The sequence below is a fragment of the Cajanus cajan genome, chromosome 8, assembly GCF_000230855.2.
Source record: "Cajanus cajan strain Asha chromosome 8, NIPB_CcT2T_4, whole genome shotgun sequence".
NCBI lineage: Eukaryota > Viridiplantae > Streptophyta > Magnoliopsida > Fabales > Fabaceae > Cajanus > Cajanus cajan.
The window spans coordinates 46,383,678-46,405,824 of record NC_138524.1 but is presented as its reverse complement, the minus strand read 5'-3'; the positions used below and the strand labels follow the sequence as shown (position 1 = coordinate 46,405,824).

The following is a 22,147-nucleotide window of genomic DNA, read 5'->3' as shown; positions in this document are numbered from 1 at the left end:
TTTACATGCTATAAGTTTAAATTACACGATTAATCCTAAAATGTCTACATATTTACTTTTATTATAACAATATTTAAAATAAAACAAGTGAAAGACGGAGCAAGAGATTGATGAGCAATACCTCGTAGCAAGCTTTATTAGATCTTCAACTATGGAGACTTTTAGGTGCTTTTTGGCTACCTTTCACACTACAATATGCCTCACAAATCTCAAGAAATATAATAGGAGGGAGAGAGAAAGAAATTTTGAACTCTAAGGAGTCTGGGACGAAATTTTGTGGCCATGAGAACTGTGCCCGAGTTGTCTATTTATAAACATCAAAAGGTTACCAGAATGGCCCGTTACAAAATCAAAACGGCCCATTCTGGATCCGACTGTTTTGTGTTAATTTTGTAACTGAAATGGCCTGTTCTGAAACTCGAACGACCCATTCCAGAGATGAGATTAACACATAATTGACTAGACTGGAATGACCATTCCAAACAAGGGTTTTTAGGCCTTTTTAATAACTTGGAACGGCCTGTTCCAGTTAAGGTTTTAGCCCTTTTTTGGGAGCTTGGAACGGCCCATTCCAGTTTAGGAACGGCCCGTTCCAAACAAGGGTTTTAGTCCTTTTTAGGAACTTGGAACGGCCCGTTCCAAATTGGGAACGGCCTGCTCCGGTTTTACAACAGCTCATTCCAAGCTACTAAAACCAGCTTGTTTGGGCTTTTAGGCCTTCTGATGTCGTGTCCTGTTATTTCCATGCTTGGGAGCTGTTACGGATTGTATTCTCTGTTTAAGGTTGGGTATGTTTGTATATCTCTGTTCTGCTTTGTTCTTCTCCATTAAACCTCTGTATCAATGTGTCCATGCTTAATGGGTTGTACTCAATGCCACAGTTGCTTAATCTGTTAAGAGGTTGATGGTGTATACGTTTGCTTAATTCATGTAGGGAAATCTTGAGTTGATCTTCGCTTAGTTGGTTAACTCGAATGGAACAAGGATTAAGTGGTTAATAGAGTAATCTTTTGAGAACCAGGGATAAAAGAGTTGCAATCCGAACAAGGAGCCAATCTATTTTACTTGTTATGTTATCTACGTTTTATTGTGTTATAACTGAATTCTGAACCAAACCCCCCCTTCGTGTGTTTAAGCCTTTAACAGTAAAAGACGGTCTTTGGGAGACGACCTAGGAGTCACTTCCTAGTACTACATTTAATTGCATTTATTTGACCGGATACAGCTTCGATCAAAGAAGCCAACCCAGGGGTTTTAGCCTTCCATAAAATCAAAACCCAGCAGCAGAGACGTAATGCTAAACATCAAAACGAATAGAATAGTGCAGAATGAAAATGGCAGGCAGCAAAATGGGAAAACTTGAAGAAAACGAAAAATGAAGGATAGCAATTGAATGGAATAGTGATCAACTCAGAACATAAAAATGAACATGCATAAGAACAATAAGAATGTAAATTAGAACAAGGCAATGAAGATGAAATGAAACTGTATAGATGAATAGGTCTGATTTTTGTCTCACAAGGAAGAAGAAGAAAAACCAGAGAAAACTAAGCTGAAAACTCAAAATGAAAATAATGGAGGCTGCCCCCCTTGCATGGCAGCAATCCCTAGGTTAAGTCTAACCTAGAATAACTAATGGGCCCCCAATAATACAAGTCTGACCCAACTACCATAAAATAGAATAAAAACTAAAAATAAATGCTGAGGTGGAAAATGACGTGGCAGCTCCACTTGAAGTCCTAAATTAATTCCAAGCCCAAATAATTATTAAACTGCCCTGAAAATGAAATTTGGAATAATTAGATGTAGAAAATTCAAATTAGCTAAAATATGAATTACCGATCCAATTAAAGCCCAAATAGAAAACAATGCAGAATATAAACAATTAAGCACAAATTAGAGATTAAAATAAGTACAAAAAGGTAAGAAAATAGGGGCAAATATTGACTCATTAGGAGCTCCATTTCTTTGATGATAGACATCCATTTCATTGCTTTTGTTGGTCCGAACGAAATTGGGTGACTACAAGGATCACAACATGATAAAATATTACCACGCCTACCAAATGATGAGGGCGAACTTCCAGGAGGTATCAATAGCGCACATCCCACGCGAGGACAATGCCCGGGCCGATCAACTAGCCAGATTGGCCTTGAGCAAGAAGTTGGGACAACTATGTACCATTATCCAGCAAGAGATCGGTCAACCCAGCGTGGAAGTGGGGGTTATCAGAAGCGTGGTTGCCGATCTGACCAATCCCACCGACCCCCCCGACTGGCGGACCAAAATTAAAGCATTTTTTACCCAAGGTACCACACCAGATGACCTAGCAGAGGCGAAGCGATTGAGGACTCAATCTAGTGGATATGTCATCATCGTCGATGAATTATACCGACGTGGGTTCTCTACACCACTCCTCAAATGCCTGGACCCCGCACAGGCCAACTACGTCATACACGAAGTTCACGAGGGGATTTGTGGAATGAATTCAGGAGGTTGAGCAACTATTTCCAAACTTCTCCGCACCGGGTACTATTGGCCGATGATGAACACCGACTGCTCGTTATTTGTGAAGAAATGCCAACAGTGCCAAAAATACGGCAACTTGATCCACCGACCCGCCGAGCAATTGCATTGTATCCCCCTAGCATGGCCTTTCAGCACGTGATGGGCAGATATACTTGGATCGTTTCCTGTGGTGAAAGGCCAATGTAAATTCCTCATCGTTGCCATGGACTTGTTTACCAAATGGATCGAAGCTGAGCCCCTGGCAAATATTTCAGCCAATCAAGTTCAAAATTTTCTCTGGAAGAATGTTATCACTCGATTTGCCATCCCATCAGTTTTGGTGACCGACAATGGCCTCCAATTCATTGATCGAATTCTTGGTCGGCTTGGGAATACAACATAAGGTCACGTCGGTCGAGTACCCGCAAATGAACGACCAAGCCGAGTCTTCTAATAAAGTGATCTTGAATGAGCTGAAGAAGCGACTCGAAGAGTGAAGGGCGCTTGGGCCGAGCAACTACCCAAGGTACTCTAGGCCTACAGGTGCACACCTTAATTAACTATGCAAGAGACCCCATTTCGCCTAGTGTACGGTTTAGATGCAATGCTCCTGGTGGAGATCGACGAGCCTTCCTTCGACTGATCCTACTTCGTCGAGCACGGCAACGAGGATGAACTTCGCAAAACCTAGACATTGTAGAGGAAATCCAAGACCGTGTACTCGTCATAGTCGAAGCATGTAAGCAGCGCTACAAGAGGAAATTCGATACCAAGGTGAAGCCAAGAGAATTTCAAGAAGGCGACCTCGTCCCAAACTGGGACGGACCCTTCCGCATACGGCACAACTTGCACAAATAGAGCGTACAAGCTAGAACACTTATCAGGAGAGCCCATTCCCAGAATCTGGAACTCAACCCATTTAAAAATGTATTATAGTTGATGTATAACAGTGCACTCTTTTCCTTGACCGACTCTTTTTTCCCTAAGGAGGGTTTTGGGTCGGCAAGGCTTTTAATGAGGTACTCGATTAATATATAGACTTCATCTGTTTAATTGGTGTTTGTGATATCTCGCTAACTTTGTCATGTACATCGCACTCACGTAGGCCCGGTATCGGGTATAGCACGTCGAACACCCAGGCCGAGTACTCGTCACGAACGGACACCCTGTAGCCGAGAACACATACCCAACAGAAAACTCAACTCGAGCCCCAGGTTTCCCTCCCGAGTACCTTCCTCTGCTAAGGATGCACCTGAGCTGAGCACTACGAACCCAACTTGGATTGTAGGTTTCCCTCTCGAGTACCCTCCTCGGCTAAGGATGCACCTAAGCCAAGCACTACGAACCCAACTCGGACTGCAAGTTTCCCTCCCAAGTACCCTCCCCGTCTAAGGATGCACCTGGGCCGAGCCTCCTTTTTCACTCGTGCGCAATTCGACCCTTCCCGAGTTACTCGCGCATAACTCGACCCTTATCGAGTACCCTTCTCGGCTAAGGTCGCACTTGGGCCGAGCACTTTGTGCAATTGCGCACAAGACCCTAACAGGTTTTCCCCCGAGCGCCCGCCTCGGGTAAGGTACTGATAGACCATGGGCCAAGGGCCCAATCACTAGAGCTATGGCTAGAAGAAAACAAGAAGAGTTGGACCTCTTGAAGACTAGTGGGCTTCTCAAGCCCAAGGTACTCTTCACTTGGACTACTCTATCATGAAGAGAAGGCCTAAGTTCTACTTGTGTATAGTTTGTACACAGTCTCTTGTATAGGTCTATTTTTGCCTTTGTATTTGTGAGGCACTTTACTTGCTTTTATTAGTCATTGTATAATGATTTTAGGGTGGTTTACTTGGAGAGTTTAACTCCATTTAACCTCCGTTGTTGATACATTCATTTTCTATTTTTTCAGTAGGAGAAAAGGGGTGACATTTAGCAATGCTTGAGGGTTTGACTAGTAATTGGGCCAGAATTGGGCCTAGGCATAATTTTACATATTAGACTCATTTTGCTCCTAATTTTTCATAGATTTGATTTAGCTAGGTCTCTTCATCATTGGATGAACCTAACTAAACCAAATCAAACATTTTTTAAATAAATCAAGTGAGCAAAGTGAGCTTAAGGCCGCCTAGCCTATGGTTCCTTCTTTGGCCGGATTCACCATTCACTCTCTTCAAGCTTAGAAGCTTGAAGCACAAGCTTCTCCTTAGCTTGCTTACCAAGCAAGCTAAGTGAGTAGATTGCTCTCCAAGTTTCTAAACCTTGGTTCTTAGTGAACCATGGTTAAGGTTAGCTTCCTCTCCAAGCTACCTCTCCCTATATATTTGTAATTCCTTCATTGCAGCTCACTTTTGACATTTATGAGATTTAGAATTCAGAATTCTCTCTCATTTTCAAGAGTCCAAATCCGTGAGAACTCTTCTCCTAGTTCTCTCTCAATGTTCTTCACCTTGAAGCTTGGTTTCTCAAGCTTCTTCACCTATTCTAAGAGGTAACCGAACCTCTTTTAGTGCTTCTCCACCATTGGAGAATTCTCCAAGGTGCTTCCGCCATTATCAAGTGTTCAACCTCAAGGAGCAAGGTCATTGGACGGTGGATTTCTTGAAGAACATCAATCCTCTTCAAGTTTCTTCCACCAGGTACCCTAACCAATCACTCGCCGAGGCCAAGCACCCTATTGCCTAAAACTAAACTCGAGCCCCACTTCCTCGGAATACCCAATCGAGCTTGATGCACTTAACCATGGCCGACCACTACCTCGAGATACCCCCACCGAGCTCGAGGCACTTTTAAACAGAGAGGAAAATCCAATAACTTCCTCGAAATACCCTCCCCCCACCCGGAAAGCAATTGGCATAGCCCACCACTTAACCACCAACTAACAATTTAACCACCAACTAGCCGAGGGTTCTGTCGACAAGCGAACCCACACCTCCGCCAACACCCCACTACTTGCTTAGGGACTAAGCCAAAGACATTATAAACAAATGATCATGAAGTTCGAACACCCCCTTCGGTTAAGAAACAACAATTAAGTGACAAACAAGAGTATGAGAAAAATGACAACAAAATATCTCATTAAGTCAAGGCCAAATGGGTACGGCTAATTACAAAAGATTAAAAAAATTAGCACTATAGGCCCGGTTACAATTCCTAACCAAACCCCGGAAACCTATCTAGCTCCCCCCATCATGCAATTACATTTTCGTCGAGTCGTCGGCATTATCATTAGTCGGAACCTCGACATCAGGCTCTTCGTCTCAACTAGTAGTCTCCTCGGCTTGTGTCAAAATTCCACGTGGAGGAGCGACTTCGTCAGGCTTTGCCCCACGAGGGAACTCAGCATAACTTATGAACTTCCCCATATAGAAATCTCGGCCTTCATCTTCACTGCAGCCTCTTTCAACTAGGAAATTTTGCTAGCCGACGCGGTGGCCTCGGCTTGAATCTTTTGAACGGACAACTTTAAGTTGTCTGCTTCCCTCCAATGCCCGTCAGCGACCTTTTTTAGCTCCTCGGCCGACGCAGTTATTTTTGCGTTGGCAGCAAGAGCTTCCTCCAAGTTCTTTTCGGCTTCCCTTAGTCAACCTTGGAGTCGGCCTTCTCTAATGGTCAACCTTATCATTATATGCTTCGCCACCAAAGAAGTCTGAGTATCAAGCTCGCAGAAGAGCTTATAATCGGCCTCCGCGGACATACCCTCCAGATATTGAAGCCCGCCACCTGAGGTTATGTCTAGGCCGACCAAGTTCTCGGCCTGAGCAGAAGATATAAGGAAGTTAGACCCCGCCACCACAGCAGGCACGACAAAGGCACCGCACCCGGGCTGGTCTAAAGTTTGCTGCTTCATCCGCATAGAGGACGAACTCAGATGTCCATCTCAGCAATCGGCTTAGCAGGTCTCACCCGAGAAGTGCTAGTCTTTTTCTTTTTCTATTCGGCCGCGGGTATAGGGACATCGACCGACTTTTTCCGTTGAAGCCTCAAGGCAGACCGAGGAGGCAGAACCCCACCACTTGCTTTTACCTCCCTCTCGCGTCTCGCGAGCATCGTAATCACGTCCATCTCGTCCCCGGTACCAGACATCAATCCTACAACAAAACAAAGTTTAACATCAATCCAAAACACTCTAATATAACCGAAGCATAAAAACATACCTAGTAGAGTGAATTCAAAATTTGGAGTATCAAAAATATCCAACAGGCTTTGGATAGGTAAACCCTTCGACAACTTATCCAACAGATTTATTATCTCCTAATCCTCGGCAGGAAGTCTGGACGCGGTCATGGCCTCGAAGCGCGTCGGGGTCTTCGTCCATTAAAACAGGAATAGCTTCGCTCCTTCCCGGTCAAAAAAGAAATCAGTCATATCCGACGCCCAACGAATTTTGAAAAAGTCGCTCTTAAAGCCCTTATAGAAGGAGGTAAACATCCTCAGGAAACTCCGCTGAGGTACCCGAGCCAGAGACACCCACTTGATCGGCTTGCTCGGTCGACAAATGTAGTAGTACAAGAAGGCGAGGGGTCAGGGAATAATGCCTAAGCAGAGGCATAAGTTGCGGAAAGCTTGCATAGCTGCCCATGAGTTCAGATGTAACTAGGTTGGTGCAACATTTAGTGGTCGGAGTACCCCCATCTGAAAGTCATCAAAGGGAAGCTTTATCCCCAAATTGGTAAACCAACACATGTAGGCGTAGAAATAGTCATCCCCCTCGGGTCTCCGATCCAAATACACAAGATCTGTGTCGGGCCCCTTTGTCATTACACGCCTCGGTGATAAGGGGAAACTCCCCCTCTCCACTCCCGAAGCATTTCTCTAATTGCACAAACTTATCCAATAAACCTTGATCCGAGAAGGAGGAAAAGTAAATACCAACCTCCCCGTTGACCTACTCGAATCCAGACGTCTCGATAGTGTTGTAATCGATCTTGGCTTGAACCCGCTTACGAACCATTAAGTCCTCTCCCTCGTTCGCATCGTCATCACGATTCACATCCTCAAGATCAGCCTTGGCATGGTCGGCGCTCTCGTTGACCTCCTGAGGCACTTCCCAAATCTCGGCATCTCGCCAAACTGGCGTAGTTGTTGCAGGAGGTGAAACCTCCACCACATCATCCTCGTTCTCGGAACCTGCCTTCTCGAGCATATCCGAGGGGAACACGACCTCGCATTGCAGAGACTGAAAACTCGACGTGTCATCCAACGCGACTCTCGTTCTCCCTAACGACGACCCTGACACCTCTAATGAAGTCCAGCTTCTTGCCGAGGAGTAACTACCTTCCATACTAGACCCAAATAAAAGAACTCGGATGCTCACCTTTCTCGCTAAGCTCGGATAATAGGAGACTAAAAATAACGTTCAAAAGTTTACAGCTCGTAAAATCCCAATCACCCACCGCCTATTTATAGGCAAGGTAAATGAGAAGGTGAAAAGCCACCTCGAATCCTCAGCCATTGGATCCCGGTCATTGAACGGTCTAGCTCTCCTGACCGTTGGACTCTTAACCGCTCCTACCATGTACAGCGTGACGTCATCTAGGTTACGTATGGCCACAACTCCTCGGCAAAGGCTTAGGACGTACAATGGGATGCCATTTTTATTATATCCCACCACGAATGCTCGGCAAAGGTCATCGAGTGTAGGTCGACACGTCACCTATGCTACACTCCGCCACCAATGCTCGGTATACGATAACACGCCCAGTTCCACGACCAGTTAGCATTCCTTTGAAGGGTCTGGGGGTTTCGGGTTATTTGAACCACGATTGTGACAGGTATCGCCTTCGTCCTCGTAGTCCTTGACGTTGTGGGGGTTATATACCTGAGGATAGCTGACCAGACTGAACATGTCTAATGCAGCCATCCTACCGAATAAACCTAGCCCAGTCCACCCAGTTGACTCGGTACAGTTGGAGTCGGTCGGCTCGGCCAATAAGAATCATATACTCAAGGACACGGAGTTAAGCCAAGTGAATTAGGACAAGATTAATTTACTTAATACACCGGTTTATTCCCCTAATTTCTCAGGGCCCATTCCCTAATCACGGCCCAACAACAAATAGTATAAATGGACCCTCAACGAGGTATGTAACTAACTCTAACCACCGCATTTAATACGCCGAGCACTAGCTTGAGCGTCGGAGTGTCTTTTGCAGGCACCCCTCCCTTTCTTCGAACTACTCAAAGAAAAACGAGAAGGCCTAGACCAAGGATTATGATCGTGATAACTCATATAAGGAAGGTGTCTCCTAATACAGGAACAAGAGACATTATTAGATTCTATAATTTCTATATGAAGTGACAATTTAGAATAAATTGAAGTAAGCGCTTTTCTATTGTGTTAATTGCTCCTCTTTTATTGTGTTTTTTCAGGAAAACAATAAAACTTGATATGTATTATCAAGGCCAATGGAACACTACCTGAAATTTTCATTGACATGCACTACTTTCCTGCACAACAAATAAGTGATAAGAATTCAGTTATTATCAGTTCCCCGAAAGACAAAATAGAATGAAAGAAAGCAACCTAAGGTCTACAGGACCATATTATGCAGTAGATCCAATTCCAAATTCACCCCTTATTATAGCCTCAAATTTATTGAGATCAGCAATAGCAGACATGATGGAAATCTAATCCCCAAGGATCCCTTTGGAAGAGGTAAGACCAAGAAGGGTGAAGGGTGATCCAAGGATGCTCACACTTGAATACCATTGGGCCTTTAACTAGGTCCATGGTTAGGAAGCTAGAAGAGGCTTCTACAGAGGAGGTGCTTCTTAGACCTTTGCTCTTCATGAGCATTGATTATGATTCCTCTTACTAGTCTCTTAAGTTTCCATTGTACATACTTGTATAGTTGATTCCTTGTACTTTGTATATAGTAGATACTTGTATAGGTGTATTTTTGCCTTTGTATTTGTGAGGCACTTTATTTCCTTTTTAGTAGCTATTGTATATTGTTTCTAGGGTAGGTTACTTGGGCACTTTGACTCCATTTAACCTAACCTAGAAATACACTCTTTTCTTAGTTTTCTAGTAGTAGGATTGGGAGTGGCATTAGCAAGCTAGAGAGTGCCATTAGTAAGCTAGAGAAAGTTACTAGCAATTTAGCCAAAAGGTGGTCCTAGGCTAAAATTTACATATTGGACTCATTTTACTCCTAATTTTTCATAGATTTGATTTAGCTAGGTTCCATTCACATTGGATGAACCTAACTAAACCAAATTAACAATTTTAAAACGTGATTGGAGTAAAATAAGTCCAAAAGGCCGCCCACCTAGATGTGTTCACACTTGTGTTCATACTTGTGTTCACACTTGGCCAAATTGCTTGGTTCTTCTCAAGCTTGGAAGCTTGAAGCACAAGCTTCTCCTTAGCTTGCTTACCAAACAAGCTAAGTGAGTAGCTTGCACTCCAAGCCTCTAGACCATGAGTGGTTAGGTAGACCTTACCATGGTTCCTAGTGAACCATGGTTAAGACTAGCTTACTCTCCAAGCTTCCTACTCCTATATTTTCGTTTTTCCTTCATTGTAAAACACTTTTGGATGTATTGAGATTTCATTTATGAAATTGTGTTCAGATTTCTCTCTTCTAAAAGTCCCTACACCTCTTTGATTTCATCCAATTCTCTTATCCCTTCATAGAAGAGTGTGGTGAGAATTGAAGTGGCTTATCTATTCAACAAGGAGTGGCGCCTCTTGGGAGAGTTTCTCCACCAACCGTGGTGGTCTTAAGGCCTCCTCCTCCATAGGAGACCTTAACCAAGCATAGGAAGAATCAAGGAGTTCAAGATCTAGGGAGGAGCTTGAAGGAAACTCAACATCAATCCGGGTTTCTCAACAAGTCTTCCATCAAGACATGTCAAAGCTGAAGGCAATAACCATCGCAGCCAACGTCCCCGAAACCACCTTTCCCCATTTCCTAGATTTTGCATTACATGCCACTCATTGTGTTATAGCTTACAACTCTCTTTCTTTTTGCAACCAAAAAAAGAGAAATGGGTACTCAATACTCACCTTCACGCTGATCTTTATTTGAGTTCATTCGGCACACAACAACAAATGGCCTTGAAATCTTGCAAGTTAAGGTTAAAGATATGTGAAGCAAATTAATCGAAAGTGGTGACAATGAATTGAGCGCCATTATCATAACTAGCAACAAAGATACGACTGGTTGAACCAAGGAACGAAAAAAGAATAAGTGAATTGGAGCTTCAATTATTCATTGTGAAAGTGGAAGCATTGAGTAGTGGTAAGTATTAGCACACATGTTCAAGTGTTATCTGCTTTCTCATAACGCCACTTTGCAAACTTTGTTCTTCATTTCTCTAAACTACAAATAAAAACATGTTTAATTTAACATGAATCAACCAGCCAATTAATTAAGAATGACTTTTAAAATTATTATTATTATAAAAATCAAGAAATTTATCATGTAATATTTTGTTATTGAATAATTGTGTAAAAAAAATATTATAAGTACTCATAAGATTTACCTTTAATTGTGAAATCACAAAATATAACTAATTCAACTTAATTGTTTAGCTTATTTCTTGCCATGTTACAAAAAGTTACACCATTTTCTATTTGGAATGAGGTCTACTAGGCAATCATGTTAGCATAAGAGAAAGACTAGTTAAAGCAAGCATTAGGGCAATGTTTAGCTACCATAGAAAAAATAGTTAATTAAAGTTGTATTATCTGTACCGATATGCCGAGCTCAAGCTCGGGACCACAGCGCAGGACGATCTCGGACAGGTGCTGAGAGATCTCGGTTTAGACGAGATCCGCTATCTAATCAGATCATAACTGATCTCGGGCCCAAGGCCCAACAAAACCCTAATTCACACCAAGGTACGTGCATTACTTATACGAGACTCACATTCACACAAACCCTAACTTTAGCATCGGAGTCTCTTTTGCAGGTACCACCCCCATCTTGGAACATCAAGCGTACCAACGAAGGAGGCTCACCGACCTTACCCAACGGATCAACTCTACCTCAGATCCCCGGTAAGAACAAAAGCTAATCACACTTTATAAATAACAGAGAAAATGATGTATTGAAGATCGTTAACCAATCTAAAGAACATTATCTTTTTAGTAGTTTAACTTCATATTTACAGTTTTTTTTACAACTTTGTTTCCTTTACATTCCTAGTCGTTTATTACTTTCTTTTCACAATTTGTTAAGATTAATGTAGCTCATAAATTTTAGTACGTGTTATTTTGAAGGAGTTTTGGAGGAGATGATTGTAACAACCAAAGTAGATTTAAAATTAGGTAAGAATACTCTTATGAACTTATATATAAGTAAAAAAAGACCAATTTTATGTAGATTAAAATGTTAATTAAATACAATTACACAATTTTGGTCTCTAAAACTCTAATTAAACCATTTTAGTCTTTCTGTAACATCTCGAATTTTCTATTAATACAATGGTTAATTATTATTTAGTGTTATATTTATCAAGATAATTTTCTTATAATTATTTTAATTAATTAAATGGGTTTTATAGAACATTTTAGAATTTTTTAATAATAAATATTTTACGAAAATTATTTTTTATATTTTGAATTTTAATAGCCTAGAATGGGTCGTTCCGAACTACAAAAATAATAGCCTGGAACGGGTCGTTCCAAAATACAAAAATGGCATATAACCCTAGTTGGGAATGGGTCGTTCTGGTATAAGAACGAGTCGTTTTAAACATGGACGTTATGGGTTAAACTCAACCCTAGAACGGGCCATTCTGGTTTAGGAAATGGGTCGTTTCGGATGTGAGTTTTCACATGACGAATGGGTCCAGAAAGGGTCATTCCAGATTTGAAACGGGTCGTTCTGGCCACACCTGACGTCTATAAATAGACCGCTCTGGCACTCCCAAAAGCACATTTTTCATTTCTGACTTCTTTTCTTCTACATTCTCTGAATACAAGGAGAACCCCGAGGAAGAGACCAGGAAGATCCTGCTTCAGTTTCAGCTCCTACTTATCGAGGTAAGGGGGAGTGAGAAACCTCGCTTTGGGTGTGGGAATATATGTTGGGTAGTGGGATTGGCCCCCAATCCTATGTTTGTTGTATTTTTGTATGCTCATGTATGAGGGGTTTTTCCCCAATTGTATCTGTTTTGCCTATTATTTTTCTTCTATGTAATTAATTGTATGATCTGAGATCTCTATGAGTTCCTATGGGAAACCCTAAGAGAATGCATTGGTGATTGTAAGAGGATATGGTTTGAAGAGATAATTGTATGAGTTAATTCTATTGTTTTAAATGTTTATTGTATGAATTAGAGTGCTCTGTGGGTTCCTGTGGGAACCCTATGAGAAACAGGTAAAATATGAATATTTTCTGTTTTGCTTTCTGATTGTTTTGATGTATTCCTTGTTGAATGAGATGTATAAATATGTGTTTATTTTTGAAAATAAACAAGCTTTGATATGAACTAGAGTGTTCTGTGGGTTCCTGTGGGAACCCTATTAGAAATAGGCAAATTTTAAATGTTTTTTGTTTTACCTTTTGAGTTTTCTATTGTGTTCCTTAATGTTTACGAAGTGTAAATATGTGCTTAATTTTGCAAATAGATGAGTTTTAATATGAATTAAAGTGCTCTGTGAAATTTGTGAATATGATGTGATAATGTGATATGACAATGAGATGTGTTAATGTGATATGACAATGAGATGTGTTAACGTGATATGACAATGTGATATGACAATGAGACATGAAAATGTGATATGAGAAAAGCATGGAGTCTTGATTGACATGCATCATGTGCATAAATTTTTTTTAAGGGTACGATATGGAATACACCGCAGAGAAGGCCCCCTAGTGTAAAAGCTTTGGGGATTAGTCCTTGGGGATAACTCGGTTTGTAAGTCTCAGTCTCGCCCATTGTGTGCATGGGATGTATCTTGCACGGCTTAGCTATGCCGACGAGACTCTGGTAGTATGTCCTTCTAGTGAGAGTGCGCAGAGGGTGTGACCCGTCATGTACTCCTAGACTACTTTTTGTGTATTGCTAGCGGTAATATGCCATGTGATTTTTTACTAGCGCCAGATGCATGATAATATGTAGTTTGTGTCCATACATGTTCATTTTTAATGTTATATGATAAATTGATATTTTTGTGCCTTGGATGAGTGAGATGTAATATTGTTGTTAATATATCTATGTTATACCTGTCTTGTTTGTGTTTGGTTATCTGATGTGTATTTCTACATTGTGAGCCAGAGTGAGATGTTTCTCACTCCTTTTTCTTTTTCTTGTTTTCCTTTAACCGTTATATAGGTGATTATCAGCCTGAGGCTGAGGATGTAGGTGATGAAGCTTAGGCTTTAGAGTTGGGCTTTGCTATGATAGGACATGTGACATCGGGGCGTAGATAGGATGAGATTAGGATGTTTCACTTATTAAATTATTTTAGAAACTGTAGTTTTATTTCTTTGTAATTTCTGATGATTTTGTTAAGTTATGGATGTGATTCTCTATCTAAACACGTTTGATATTTTAATTATGAAATGTTATGTTATTCAAATTTTATTATTATGTGTTATAGTATGCGGGGTAGAGGGTGTCACAATTAGTGGTATCAAAGCAGGTCGATCCAATCGGCCATGAGTTATGAGTCTACTGTGTTTGTTTGGTAGATGAATCATAGAACGAATTGATTGTGAAACTTATGCTAGTGTGATGATTGATTATGTCTGTTGTTTATTTAATTGTGTGTACTATTTTCTTAGATTATGGCTGGTAGAAATGATCATGCGATTGTTGATGCCCTTCAAGCGTTAGCACAAGCTATGAGTAACAAAAATAGGGCTAAAGTCGCTCCTAACTTATTAGAGCAATTTCAACGAAATCATCCACCTACCTTCAAAGGAGGATATGACCCAAATGCTGCGATGAATTGGATAATGCAGATCGAGAAGATCTTCAATGCGATGGAGTGTCCCCTCACTCAGAAGGTGAGGTTGGCTACCTTTATGTTAACTGTTGATGCCCATTTTTTGTGGGAAGGAGCACTTCAGAGGATGATTAATGGAGGAGTGCACTTGAATTGGGACTGTTAGAAAAGAATGGCACAATCCAAGAGGGGGGTGAATTGGATTCTATGACACTTTAAAAAAATTTCAGAGTTCTTAGGATCTTTATTTCAATTTAAACTTTTCTAATATGAATTTTCAAAGAAGCTCCTTAAAGACTTGTTAATGAAGAATGAATCATATATGCTTACTTGATTAATCTTTAATAAGATTCAAAGTTAAGAGCAATCAATATGCAATACTTTGATTCAATTTAAAACAATGTTGTGCATACAAACATGTTAATCAAGAATACTCAAAGTAAAGGATAAGGGTAAGAGAAGATTGCACAAGTCTTCTATCCTGGTTCAGCCACTCCACTTGTGACCTACATCTAGTCCTCAATCATAACCTGATCAAGATTTGTTCCACAATCTTAATGAAGAAGTTTTACAAGCATACCACACATGCATACACTCCTATATTCAAGATAATCACTTTCTTGACCCCAAGAAAGCACCCCTTGTAGAAACCCACTACAAGAATTCCTTACCACTTGAGAAACCTACTCAAGATTTACAATTATTCACAAAGAATTAAAGGAACGAATTCACATGGAATTCAGAAGCAAATCTTAATCTTTATCTTTTCAAGAATGTGATGATGATGATGATCTTTTCTCAAAACATTTCACAAAAACGTTTTACTTCTTGGTTTCACAAAGAAAACACTCCAAGAAGGTCACAAAGACTTCACAATCACGTTTTTCTCTTTTTGATTCTTTGTTCTATCTTGTTTTGAAGTTTCAAAATGTAAGAACTATTTATAACATTTTCAGAACCAGATAATCGATTATTTTAAATGATAATCGATTATTTTGTTCTTCATGATTTCTGGAAATCAACCAAGAATAGATTAATTGATTATTTTGCAGGATAATCGATTATTCCAGAGAGTGATTCCTGGGATAATCGATTATTTCACAAATAATCGAATATTGCAGCAAGGCATCCTTTGTACTTGTTGTTGGAATAATCGATTATATTTAATGATAATCGATTATTTTGAGTCAATTTTCAAAAACTCTATTTTATGTCTCAAAATAACTTTTCAAGTTTCTAACTCATCATCATACTCACTCTTAATCAGATTAGATAAAGATTAACCTATGCACAAAGCACACACTTGAAAAATAAGCTCCAAAAATAATACAATTTATGAGCTACTCCTATTACACAACATAATAGTCATATTTCCTTCTTGACTTTGTTTTTGACTTGTTGATGTCCTTGGTCAATCTTGATTCTCAAAACCAACACTTTGTTATCATCAAAACCTTCATTCTCCAGATGTGAGTTGATTCACCACTATGAATCTCAACAGGGACAACTTCAAGAGGGTTTTCCTTGAGAAGTATTTCCCGAATGATGTGAGGAGTCAAAAGGAAGTGGAATTCCTCGAGCTAAAGCAAGGGAATGATATAGTGGTAGAGTATGCTGCAAAATTTGATGCTTTGGTTTGTTATTGTACTCACTACCATGATGAGGGTGGTGAAAGAGCTAAGTGCATTAAGTTAGTTAATGGCCTTCGTCCTGAGGTAAAGACAGCAATCAATTATCAAGAGATTTATCACTACCCGACGCTTGTCAACAATAGTAGAATCTATGACCGTGACAACCGTGCACGTGCTGCTTTCTACAAGGGAGATGGAGGTCCTATGCGTGCTGCGAATTCTGGTGCTCCGGGTAGGAGTAAACCTTACTATGCTCCTGCCAAGTTTCAAGGAAATCATGCTAGAAGTAGATCTATTGCTGGAAACTCTTTCGTGAGTGGAGCTGCTAGTGTTGGAGGCTCTGTTTCTAGACCTACTAGTCGATGCAAGAAATGTGGGAAACATGGGCATGAGCACTATAACTGTCCTGACAAGGAAATAACATGCTTCAACTATAATGGCAAGGGTCATATTAGTACTCAGTGTCCACAACTGCCAAGGCAACGCATGATGGGAACAGGAGCTAGTTCTCAGCCTAACCGTCCAAAGACTACTAGAAGAGTATTTGCTCTTAGTGGTGCCGAAGCTGCTCAGTCTGATAATTTAATACAAGGTATTTGTTTCATAGATGAGAATCCTTTTGTTGTATTGTTTGATTCTGGTGCAACTCATTCTTTCATTTCTTTTGCTTGTGTCCAAAAATTGAAATTGCCAGTGTCTTATTTGAGCTATGATCTAGTTGTAGAAACCCCCACAAATGGTCCCATAACTACCTCTAGTATTTGTCTTAAATGTCCAATTGTTATTTCTAAAAGGCATTTTCTGGTTGACCTTATCTATTTGCCTCTTAGTCAACTAGACATCATTCTTGGAATGGACTGGTTATCTTCCAATCATGTCCTACTAAATTGCTTTGAAAAATCCATATCCTTTGGTAAAAGTAAGTGTGCGGATTTTTTAAGTGCTAGTAAAATAAAAACTTGTTTAAAGGAAAATGAAAAGGTTTAGATGATTCTCGCCTGTTTGCCACTTGAGAAAGGCCATGAGCTTAGTGAGATTCCCTTAGTGAGTGAGTTTCCTGAAGTTTTCCCTAAGGACATGTCTAGCTTACAACCCGAGAGAGAGACTGAGTTTTCCATAGACTTAGTACCTGGCACTGCACCCATATCTATAGCACCTTATAGAATGTCCCCTAAGGAGTTAGCTGAACTCAAGAAACAAATAGAAGAGCTTCAAGAGAAATAATTCATTAGACCTAGTGTCTCACCTTGGGGAGCGCCTGTTTTATTGGTTAAGAAGAAAGATGGGAGCATGAGGTTGTGCGTAGACTATAGGCAACTGAATAAAGTGACCATTAAGAATAAGTATCCCTTGCCTAGAATAGATGACCTTATGGACCAACTAGTTCGGGCTTGTGTGTTCAGTAAGATAGATTTGAGATCAGGTTACCATCAAATTCGGGTGAAATCTGAACATATCCCAAAGACTGCTTTTAGGACTCGCTATGGTCACTATGAATATTTAGTTATGCCTTTTGGTGTGACTAATGCGCCTGGAGTATTCATGGATTATATGAATAGGATATTTCACCCATATCTTGATAGGTTTGTAGTAGTCTTCATAGATGACATCCTTGTATATTCGAAGACTAGGGAGGAGCATGCTGAGCACCTTAGGATTGTCCTTCAAACCCTTAAGGAGAAGCAATTATATGCTAAATTGTCTAAGTGTGAGTTTTGGCTTAATAGTGTAAGCTATTTGGGACATGTGATCTCTGATGGAGGGATAGCTATAGATCCTTCTAAGGTAGAAGCGGTACTTGAGTGGAAAACACCTAAGTCAGTTTTTGAGATTAGGAGCTTTCTAGGACTAGTTGGGTATTATAGGAGGTTTATAGAGGTTTTTTCTAAGCTAGCCTTACCTTTGACCAAATTGACTAGGATGAACCTGTTGAGCTTAGAGAAGCTTGAAGCTTAAAAGAGTTTTGATGATCACAAGATATGAGACAACAACAACAACAACTTGGAAGCACAAAAATAAAGTCAGAGAAAGTCAAGAAAATGCTATTAAATAGAGCTATGTAATAGAGTTTAGAAAATAAAATGCTTTGAATGAGTTTTTATGTTGTGTATGCTGTGTGCATGAGCAAATCGATATCTAAGCTAAGTAGAGAGTGTATGATGATGAGTTAAAAAGGTTAGAACGTTATTTTGAGGCTTAAAACGAAGTTTTGAAAACTAACTCAAAATAATCGATTATCGTTAAATATAATCGATTATTCCAGCAACAGGCAAAATGGGATGCCTTGCTGAAATAATCGATTATTTGCCAAAATAATCGATTATCCCAGGAATAACTCTCTAGAATAATCGATTATCCAGCAAAATAATCGATTATATTGTTCTTGGTTGGTTTCCAGAAAACCTGAAGAACAAAATAATCGATTATTCTTTAAAATAATCGATTATCTGCGTCTGAGACTTTTATAAATAGTTTGAACTTTGAGAAACTTCAAACAAGAGTTAGAACTGATAATCAAATTGAGAAAAGCGTTTTTGTGGAGTCTTTGTGACCATCTTGGAGAGTTTTCTTTGTGAAATCCAAGAGTAAAAACGTTTGTGAAAAACTTTGTTAGAGGATCATCATCATCACAACATTCTTGAAAAGGGAAGATTAGGATTTGCTTCTAAATTCCAGGTGAATTCGTTCCTTTATTCTGTGTGAATACTTGTAAATCTTGAGAAGGGTTTCTCAAGTGGTAAGGTTTCTTGTAGTGGGTTTCTACAAGGGGTGCTTTCTTGGGGTCAAGAAAGTGGTTATCTTTAGTGTTGAAGTATATGCATGTGTGTGTGCTTGTAAACCTTCTTCCTTGAGATAGTGGAACAAAATCTTGATCAGGTGTTGATTGAGGACTGGATGTAGGTCACATGTGGAGTGGCTGAACCGGTATAAAAGACTTGTGCAATCTTCTTCTACCTTTATCTTTTACTTTCAGTAATTTCTTGGTTGGATATTAAAGAAGATAATTCTTGATTAACTTGTGTGTGTGAATATTGATGGTTTAATCTGAATTAGAGCATTACATTTGAACCTCATTATTTTGTAATCAAGAAAGCATATAGTATTCATACTTTCATAACAAGTCTTTAAAGAAGCTTCATTTGAAAATTTAGTCTTAGAAAAGTTTAAGTGAAATAAAGATCCTAAATACTCTGAAAATTTTTAAAGGGTCATTGAATCCAATTCACCCCCCCTCTTGGATTGTGCCATTCTTTTCTAACAATTGGTATCTAGAGCAAGGTTCTTGAGAGTTATTCAAGATTTCAAAAATGGCCAACAACAACCTACCCTATGGTGAGGGTGTGTCTATTCATAGACCTCCTGTTTTCAATGGTGAAAACTATGTCTACTGGAAAATTAGGATGAGGATTTTCATTGAAGCTATTGATATTGCTGTATGGGATGCTATAGAAAATGGACCCTATATCCCTATGAAAAAAGATGGTGATGAGCTTAAAGAAAAACATTGGATTGAATGGAGTGATGAGGAAAAGAAAAGAGCCCAACATGATAAGAGAGCTAAAAACATCATAACATCTGCATTGTCAATTGATGAATTTTTTAGAATTTCACAATGCATATCTGCTAAAGAAATGTGGGATACTTTGCAAGTCACTCATGAAGGAACAAGTGATGTAAAGAGATCAAGAAAACATACTCTCATAAGAGAATATGAGTGTTTAGAATGCAAAATGGTGAATCTATTTCTGATTTTCAAAAGAGATTTACACACTTGATAAATCACCTTGTTGATCTTGGCAGGAAATTTGAGAAAGAAGAGCTGAATATGAAAGTGCTGCAATGCTTGGACAGATCATGGCAAGCAAAGGTGATAGCCATTGAAGAATCAAAAGATTTGACCTCCTTGACACTTGCTACTCTCTTTGGGAAGCTAAGAGAGCATGAGCAAAAGCTACACATATTTGATGAACATGAGCAGCAGGATAAGAAAGGCAAAGGAGTGTCATTGAAAGCTTTGAAATCTGCCAAAGGAAAAGAGGTGTGTGAAGAAACAAGCTTCGATGATTCCGAAACTGAGAACTTCAATCTGCTGGTGAAGAAGTTCAGAAAATTCATAAGGAGAAGGAAAAATTCCCCCTACAAATTTAATAAAAAGACAAACAAGAAAGAGGAAGCAAGCACATCCTCCTTTAATTGCTTTGAATGTGGAAAATCGAGACACATGAAAGCTGAGTGTCCAAACCTCTTGAAGAAGCAACAAGAGGAGAAGAAAAGCAAGAGAAATGGAAAAGGGAAGAGAGCCTTCATTGCTTGGGAAGATAATGACTCAAGCACAACAAGTGATGAATTCGAATGTGAGGAAAACAACTTGTGCTTGATGGCTGGAGCTGATCATGACACAATTGTAAGTGATTCTGACCTTGAATCCAATCCGGATTATGATCAACTCCAAGAAGCTTTTATACAAATTCATGAAGAAGTTGTCAAATTAGGAGCCTTAAATTCAAAGTTGAAAAACAAGCTGAAATGGTGTGAAAATGCTTTAATTAAAGCTGAACAAGAGCTTGAGGATTTAAAGCGTGAGCATGAAAATCTTCAAACTATGTTTAACTTTAGTGAAGCTCATTGTGAAAACTCCACTTCCTCAAAAGATGTTTGTGAACATTGCAAGACCTTTGAGAAAGAAAATGCTGATCTAAAATCCACTCTTGCAAAGTTCACTAATGGAAATGCAAACTTAAACATTCTTTTGGGAAAACAAAGAAACACTTTTGATAGGAGTGGACTTGGTTTTAATCCAAGCATGAGCATGTCATTCAAGTCGAAGAAAGAAGCTTTTAAGAAACAACTTGTTTTTATTGCTGTAAAAGAGGCCATACAATTAGGAACTGCTATTCTAGAAAATATGGAGTTCCAAATGGAGAGATGGTTTGGGTTGAAAAGAGTCAAAGGCTGAGAACTAACCTACAAGGACCCTTCACATGGGTACCTAAATTTTTTCTTTGAATCTTTGTTGTAGGAATGCTTGAGGGCCAAAAATCTACTTTGGTATCTTGATAGTGGCTGCTCAAGGCATATGACTAGGGATCCTTCAAAATTCTCAAGTCTGAAACTGAAGAATGAAGGGTATGTTACCTATGGTGACAACAACAAAGGGAAAATTCTTGGCCATGGCAATGTTGGTAATTCCTCCTCTCAAACATTGATTGAGAATGTATTGCTTGTTGATGGTTTGAAACATAATTTGCTGAGTATAAGTCAACTAAGTGATAAAGGTTTTAGAATTGAATTTGATAATACATGTTGCTTGATATGTGATAAAAAGACTAAAGAAATCAGATTCATAGGAAAAAAGATTGACAATATATACATGCTTGACTTAGAACACTCTTTAGCAATTTCAAACACTAAGTGCTTAATAACTCAAGAAGAAAACATATGGCTTTGGCATAGGAGAGCTGCACATATTCATATGGACCATTTGAATAAGTTGAGTAGGAAAGAATTAGTGATTGGTTTACCTAAACTCAAGTTTGGAAAGGACAAACTATGTGATGCTTGTCAAAAGGGCAAGCAAGTGAAGGCTAGCTTTAAAAGCAAAAATCAGATTTCCACAACTAGACCTTTGCAATTAATTCACATGGATTTGTTTGGTCCTTCAAGAACCATGAGCTTAGGCGGAAACTACTATGGTTTAGTGATTGTTGATGACTACTCAAGATACACATGGGTTATGTTTCTTGCAAACAAAAATGATGCTTTTAATGCCTTTAGAAGATTTTCCAAGCTTGTTCAAAATGAGAAGTGTTCAAACATCATCTCTATAAGAAGTGATCATGGAGGTGAGTTTCAAAACATTATGTTTCAAAAATTCTGTGAGGAACATGGTATAAACCATAATTTCTCAGCATCTAGGACACCTCAACAAAATGGGGTTGTTGAGAGGAAAAATAGGTCCTTAGAAGAACTCGCTAAAACAATGTTGAATGAAACAAACTTGCCAAAATATTTTTGGGCTGATGCTATTAACACAGCTTGTCATGTGTTAAACAAAGTTCTGATTCGGCCTATATTAAAGAAAACACCCTATGAAATTTACAATGGAAGGA

At 39.4% G+C, this 22,147-nt stretch overlaps 1 protein-coding gene across 1 annotated transcript; it reads left to right on the top strand.

The window, feature by feature from the left end:
• The first annotated feature begins 14,245 nt into the window (after positions 1–14,245).
• On the top strand, positions 14,246–17,261 carry LOC145950459 (uncharacterized). The gene is made up of 4 exons (XM_083061549.1): positions 14,246–14,467; positions 15,939–16,629; positions 16,732–16,956; positions 17,056–17,261. Exons 1-4 carry the CDS (start codon positions 14,246–14,248, stop codon positions 17,259–17,261), a joined length of 1,344 nt encoding a protein of 447 aa, XP_082917675.1.
• Positions 17,262–22,147: the final 4,886 nt, after the last annotated feature.